The sequence below is a fragment of the Xenopus laevis genome, chromosome 5S (genome assembly GCF_017654675.1).
Source record: "Xenopus laevis strain J_2021 chromosome 5S, Xenopus_laevis_v10.1, whole genome shotgun sequence".
Lineage (NCBI taxonomy): Eukaryota > Metazoa > Chordata > Amphibia > Anura > Pipidae > Xenopus > Xenopus laevis.
The window spans coordinates 95,677,967-95,685,720 of NC_054380.1; the positions used below are offsets into that span (position 1 = coordinate 95,677,967).

At 38.5% G+C, this 7,754-nt stretch overlaps 1 protein-coding gene across 2 annotated transcripts in view; it reads right to left on the minus strand.

Moving 5' to 3' along the window:
- Positions 1–7,182, minus strand: part of pik3ca.S (phosphatidylinositol-4,5-bisphosphate 3-kinase catalytic subunit alpha S homeolog) — a 30,080-nt gene extending 22,898 nt beyond the window's left edge. Inside the window, exons 1-4 of one of the 2 annotated variants that reach the window (XM_018265692.2) lie at positions 7,071–7,182; positions 4,166–4,327; positions 2,521–2,955; positions 813–1,022 (exon numbers count right to left, since the gene is read on the minus strand). In XM_018265692.2, coding sequence (XP_018121181.1) covers positions 813–1,022; positions 2,521–2,872 — 562 coding nt within the window. In that variant the 5' untranslated portion in view covers positions 2,873–2,955; positions 4,166–4,327; positions 7,071–7,182. The remainder of the gene's footprint in view (positions 1–812; positions 1,023–2,520; positions 2,956–4,165; positions 4,328–7,070) is intronic. The other variant, XM_018265691.2, reaches the window with a different exon arrangement.
- Positions 7,183–7,754: the final 572 nt, after the last annotated feature.

Here is a 7,754-nt window from a genome sequence, read left to right on the forward strand (position 1 = left end):
GAGATAGAGAAACAGTGTACATTGACCCCACCGTGCATATTTTTTTTAATTTTGGCAATTGCACTCTCTGCACTAACTATGCGCCCCCCAAGCGCCGCATCAGGCAGTTTTAAGGGTAAGGGCAAACAGGCAGATTCAGGAACATTAGTCGCCCCGTGATAAATCTCCTCTTCTTTGGGGCAACAATCTCCTCGAACTGCCTTCCCCTACCTTCTCACTGGCTATAATGAAAAATCACCAGCGGGGTCGCACTCGGTTTTTCCGAAGTTTCCTTGTGATGCAACTTCGGAAAACGAATCGCACCTCTACCTCTTCAGGCAGAGGTGAAGTAATTATTAGTAAGTCAGCCTTGTAGATAAAGAGACATTTATCTTGCCAAATATTTTTTTTTTCAGTACAGGTATAGGATCCGTTTTTCCGAATTACGGAAAGGCCGTCTCCCATAGACTCCATTAATACAAATTTCTAAAAACGATTTCTTTTTCTCTGTAGTAATAATAAAACAGTACCTTGTACTTGATCCCAACTAAGATATAATTAATCCTTATTGGAAGCAAAACCAGCCTATTGGGTTTATTTAATATTTACATGATTTTCTAGTAGACTTAAGGTATGAAGTTCTAAATTATGGAAAGACCCATTATGCAGAAAGCCCCAGGTCCCGAGCATTCTGGATAATAGGTCCCATACCTGTACAATTCATAATATGAAAGCGTGCAGAAGTAGCTTTGTTTATCAAAGATTCATGCACTTATTAATATTTTCACATAAAACACAATTTTCTAGGGGAAAATGTAAGCTAAGTACCTTACCTTTATCTAGTTTGCTTTCTATGTGTTTGGGAAGCTCTGAAGAGGATTCTACATTGGGTGGGTAAACATATAATGCTCTGCTGATCGGCCCATTCGCATCACGAAGTTCAACTGAATCTTTACAAACATTAAGGATGTTTTTTCTAAAGTCCTGAACCTCGGAGTCCTTAACCATATCAAATTCACACACTGGCATTCCAATGGCGAAGCCTTTAAAAGAAAAAAAAAACAAGCTTACATGTAGGAATTAAAGTTGAATGCTTAGTATTTATTTCATGAACATTTGCAGGTCAGGGTGATACGGACACTAAAAAGCAATTGATGCATCAGATATATATGCATGTGCATATCTGTTTTCTCCTGTGTATGGTCTACAGACCATACTCAATTTTGACAGAAACTGTTGCCTCAATAGAAAAGTGCTTTGCCTGTCAGAGGCACTGTCCAAAGCTAATGAACAAGAAAGAGCTCCAGATGGATCCTTTGAAAAAGGAAATTCTGGGGGGTGTAGTTTGTCCTGAATCTAGATGCAGCTTAGATTTGGGAAGGTCTGTTGAATCAGTTATACCTGTAGCTGATACATCAAAATAGTTTAGTGACTCTGAACTGAGTTTTATAAGGTAAGTAACAGCATCAAATTGAGTGATAAGAAACTATACTTTATTTTTTAATTACAACAGCATCATGATCTTGCTGCCAGAAACCCTTACTCTTGGATTCAGACACTGCAAAAGATAACATTTGTTATAGCTTAAATTTAAGAATCAATCACAACACATGAGCAGTTACAGTTAGGGGCAGATTTCCGCATTCTTTTCTATGGGGACTACACCCACACGTTTTTAGAGAACTGCAGAACATGCATGAAAGCCATTTGTAAACCTCTATATGTGAAAACGGCAAGAACTATTTGACTAAGCAAAATGCTCACATTTTACTTTAAAAGTAAAAAGTTACTTTAAAGGAACAGTAACACCAAAAAATGCAAGTGTTTTAACGTAAAGAACATGTAATGTATTACTGGCTGCACTGGTACAACTGGTGTGTTTGCCTCAGAAACAATACTATAGATTATATAAACAAGCTGCTGTGTAGCCATGGAGGCAGCCATTCAAAGCTGAAAAAGGAAAAAAGGCACGGGATACACAGCAGATACGTTCCGTAGTATACAATGAGATTCTTCTGCACTTATCTGTTATTTACTGTGTATCCTGTGCTTGAATGGCTGTCGCATGGCTACACAGCAGCTTGTTCATATAGTCCATTATATTGTCATTCCTATATAAAACACTTTTTAATTTTTTGGTGTTACGGTTACTTTAAAACAGGCTCAGTTTGACCCGTTCCTCTTATAAGCCAAATGAACAAGGAAGTGCAAGTTAATACTAGGTTTTATGTTCACTATTTTAGATCAGCTTTATCTCTCTTGAACAAAGTTCATTTGCTAAGATTTTCCCTTGAGGAAGCAAAGCCATTTTTATTTATGACAGATCAAGAATGAGTGTCAAATAAAGGGGGGATCTGTAGGCCTACTCCTTGTTTGTTGTTTATCCAAGGTTTTAACTCTACACTTCAAGTAGACTCGCAAGCCCCAAATGCCTTGTTTGAAATCACATGCTAAATGTAGACCGCCCCATCTGAGTGTTACAAGGCAAATGGAGGAACATTACCAACCAAGCATCTATAATCCAACAAACATGGTCCTTACCAATTTCTCGATTAAGAATTTTCTCTTCTCTGTTTCCTACAGGCTCAACTACTTTCAAGAAAGGTTGGAACAGTCGAAGATCACAAAGACGGCGAGTTTCGTCAAAAAATTCTTCTCTTTCCGCCTCCTGTGTAACACTCACAAAAATATAAGAGGACTCATCCTGGAGTAGATGGTAAAGAGGGTACTTTCGGGCCTCTTTAAAGAGCTCATGTTTGATATTTACAAGGGTCGCTTCACGAAGACATTCTAACACCACCACCATTCCATTTGGTAATAAGCATTCCACTAGAATTCTTGGGGGCATCAAATGAATGCCCCATAGCTCCCCGGAGGAAGGTCTTGGCGGCATGATTACGTAACTGCAATTTCCCTCTCAAAAAAGGCGTTAGATGTCATAAAAATTCATTATTCTTGTATGTGTACATGTGGAACCTAAAAAGAAAAACATACTCAGATATAATGTACTATAAGAATTAAAACTTGAAAAGATGTTCAGTCTTCTTTGGATTTGGTTCATGATTAGCCTGAATTACTAAATAGGTGTATTCAGTGCATACCCTCCTATGTGCAAAAACAAAAACTGGGTAAATAGATAGGGTGTGAAAAATAATAAATGTTTCTAATATAGTTAGCACAAAATGTAATCTACAATGGCTGGAGTGAATGGATGTCTAACATAACATAATAGAACACAACTTCCTGCTTTTCAGCTTTGACTCTAAGGGGGGGGGGGGCCACATGGGACATACCTGTTCAGTGAGTTTTCAATTGATCCTCAGCATTCAGCTCAGATTCAAAAGCAAACAGTTATGACCCATGTGCCCTCCTCAAGTCACTGATTGGTTACTGCCTGTACTCAATCAGTGGAAACCAAGAGAGCTGCAAAGCAGGAAGCAGTGCTCTGTTCTGTAATGTTAGACATCCAGTCACTTCAGCCTTTATACATTACGTTACTAACTATATTAGAAACATTTTTTATTTTGCACAGCCTATCGATTTACCCAGTTTTTATTTTTACCCTGAACAATTCCTTTAATGGCATGTAGAAATAAAGTAACACAACACGACAGATGGAGAAAATATTAAGTCTTAATGCATTCTTTTCACAAAACTTGGGGGACATAAGTGGCAATTAATGCAGAGCAGCTCACACCTATGAGGAAAAGCTCAATAAAACTTCCCAGTGTTCTCCCACTGAAACCCTTTCTACAAAAGCATCCAAAAAATTGATTTTAAAAAAACAAAATCATTTTCATTAATATCAATGGAATGACATTCACTTGAAAATGCAGGCCAATCACAGTGTGCATTTTGTCATGGTTACAAAACTCCACAAAAAAAAAAAACTTGTCATAAAGGAACTGTTTCTACTAAAACACTCAAAACGCATAATCTCTTGGAAACACCATCTTATGCATTTTTGGGTGATTGTGTGATTTAATTTATTTTAACAATTCCTAGTATTGCCTACGGCAAGGTTAAAAAATGCTTTATTTTCTTATGAAAAATCAGTTCAAAAGTTAGCCAGACCCCATGAAAGTCTGCAAGATACAAAAACATAAAAGAATATGTAGCCACCAAAAAACAAAAGCTTTTGCACACTTTTAAATAAACGAGCCAGAAATACACAACAATAACTTACAGTAGATTATGGTAATCATAGAAATTAAATGAACAGTCTGTAAAAATCACTAGAAATGTTTTGTCGATGTTTAAGTTGTTGTCCTAAAACCATCCCACATCCTCATTTCACTGTGTTTCCTTTATTACAGGAAGGGAAGCATGGCAAAGGGAAACCCTACACCTACAACGAGAACAACAAAACAAGGGAGGGAAACAATCATGTCTTAAATTAAGATTCTGTTAAAAAAATGTATGCTATTCAGCAGCTCAAAACAAGAATATAAATAATGTTAAGGATACAGAATGAAAATGTACCATGAAATGTATAATGTTAGAATATGTACTGGATTAGCTGGTCTTAGTTTCATTCTGTAGCCCATGATGTAAATTTTGTGTAATGCTACAACACAGTACTTTGACATAATGCATTTGAACAGAACTTGAGCAATATAAATAGATGATAAAAACAGACTAGGGACCGCAGGGATTGGTTTACGGTTTCATGGCTCATATTTCAAACTCTATCTTATAGTACTGTATGCAGCATACAGGGAGTGAAACGAGCAATGTCCATTTTAACAAACAAGCACACTATCTTTGCAGTGAGTCAGACTTGCTCCTAGTGAATTCATACCAGACCACTAATCCCAGTGCAATAGCAGGGAACAAAAGAAGCCCAGTGCCGGGAAAGCAAAAGTTTTAGTTTCAGGTTAGATCTCCTTCTAAAACACTGGTAGGAATAATTGAAGTCATAACCAAATACCAATAAATTGATCAAAGGCAACAATATTAACTTTAGGCTTGTACAGTTAAACTTTAGCTTAGCAATTTACAAATACAGATCAAAAACAGCATTTGGTGTGTATGTAGGTATAAAGTACAAGGGAGTTACCATAGGCCCCTTATGTCTGCAATGACTTTGCATCTACTTGGAGTCACCAGCAAGAGTTGCTTTTGAAAGCTGACAGTTACAGACAATTTTAAAAAAAAATATGTATGGTGGGCTGCAAATTACTACCAACTCCTCCTTGTTTATCCATTGATGCAACAGCTCCTTTCCTTCTGATGTCATATGCATTTAAAAGGAAGGATGTATGCAGGGACATCCAGGATGAAATCTTTACAGGCAAACGGATAGCCTCTTATAGAAATATGTATAGCAGTCAAACAATGGACATCATAACTTAATAAAGTTAACTGACAGTCAAAAAGAGACTGTTGAGTGAAGAAATATTTTGGTTAGAGCTACAAATATTACATAAGATTATTAGTACAGACCACTAACATGCCAGCAACAGCTGTAAAATTCATGGTCTTCCTACCCAAATCTGACCGTTCATATTCTTTTACTATTACTACTGATCGCATGACCATTAATTCTGTTAATTCAGCATGCTGCCTGGGGGGGATATACTGCACCAGTCAGTTTTCTTTCCTAACTATATTAATGCTATTGCCAAGACCTGACGCTTTTTCCTATGTAATATTGCCAAGATATGCCCCTTTATTTCACAAGGAACAGCTGAAACACAAAACAATGTCTTTATCCTATGCCATTCAGACCATCATTAGATCCTGTCCTAAGAGGAAACCTGTTTGTCCACTGATTAAATTCCTACCCCTGTTGCCTGTTAAGCAAAGGATAGCATATGAAATCTTTCCATTAACATTCAAAGCTCTTTACTTCCGTTTCTGACTGTCTCCTTTGCTACGAGCCACCATTTTTACACCATTTACACCCACTGCTATCTCGCTTCTAAATCCTTTCTACCTTGCAGCTCCTCAACCCTGCATTTCTATCCCTGGATTTCTCTGTAGAGAACGCTCAGTCCTTTTCAAACTTTTTCAAAAAGAAAGTCAGGTCCTGCCTTTAGAATATATTCTGGTCTAGTCCTGGCCCCTAAGGGCCACATCCAAATCTTTGTAAAGGTATTCCTTTATTTTGTGTCTGTATGTAATCCACCCGGTTAGACTGTAAACTCTAAGGGGCAGCGACCAACTATGTCTTTTAGCTCGACACAATCTCTGTATATTTATTCATTACTATGCTGGTTACATTTTTAGTATTCATTATTATGCTTGTCTCCTGTTCTACTCTGTAGTGCCATGCAATTTAAACAAAGTTATACACATGTACATAACAAACGTGTTCATGCTACATCATGTGCCAACATGTTAAATGAGAAAGCAAATGTTAGAGGAAGAAAATGAGGCACAAGAGCTGGCAAACACTATGAAACGCAACAGACTAAAGCCCAAGTGTGACTCAAAAGAGCTGCTGGGGCTGCTTTGTTCCACAGTTGCGGTTAAACTTGCCGCACAATAGCAGTAGCTGGGAAGAGACGACAGTAAGACTTGCAGGCAGTTGACAGCAAGAGGATTACGGACAACCATAGGCCGATATACCTGCCAAATAGTATAGTTCCATACAGATAAAAATAAAACACACAGCTGACAGCTTTAGGTGACCCATCAAATGGAAAGCTTAATATCACATGAGGATGTCCAGAAACATAAATGGCAGATGATGACACAGGCTTTAAACACAGCATGCTGGGCGTTCTAGCATAAAACACTATTTCAGTAGGAAGAACATAAACCCCACATGCTCTACGGACATTCAATAAATAGTAACAAAGCACATGGCTGCGCCCATGGAGGCAACATCCTGTTTGATTGAATATCAGTGGCTTAGGCTGCTCGCTGGCCACAACCATGTCCATAGAACATTGTAGGTAACAGGGAGACATCCTGCGCTGGAGTTTAACAAGAGGGAACGCCTGGCAACCCAAACAGAGCTGGCTCTGCATCAGGTGCTGCTGGAATTTCCAGTTCAACAACAGCTGAAAACCAACAAGTTTGATGTTGCTGCTGCACGGGGATGTCCACAAAACATATGACTGGGCAAAACCACATAAACTCACCCGCAGCCGCCCTGCTTTTCCGCGGGACAGTCCAGATTTTCTGAACAAACCCCGCAGTCCGGAATAGCTGCCCCGCAACACCATTAATGTGCAGCGCTTTGGCTTCGGTCTGACAGCTAATCCCGACGCCACAAGTCTCATCTCGCGAGACGGCGGCGTCACAACTTCACGTATATAAACGCAGTGACGAGACACGTAGCTGTCTTAGCATCCTTTCAAATTGTTTCCTGTGCTCTCTGCTCACTAGAGCTTGGCTCCCAATTGTGGCTTGACGTTAGAACTCCTTTATTTATTTCTGCGTTTTTAGAAGTTACGCTTGCTCCAGGGAGAGGGAATAAAAACGCCAGATATTTCACAAATTAGAGACAAAACAATGGCTGATTTAAAGGAAAACTATACCCTCAAGATGAATACTTAACTAGCAGATAGTTTATATCATATTAAGTAGCATATTATTAAAGAAACTTACCAAACTGGAATATACAATAAAAGTAAATATTGCCCTTTTACATCTCTTGCCTTGAGCCCCCATTTTGTGATGGTCTGTGTGCTGCCTCAGAGATCACCTGACCAGAAATACTACAACTCTAACAGGAAGAAGTGTTGAAGCAAAAAACAGAACTCTGTCTGTTAATTGGCTCATGTGACTTAACATGTATGGGTTGTTATTATGTTTGTGTGCAC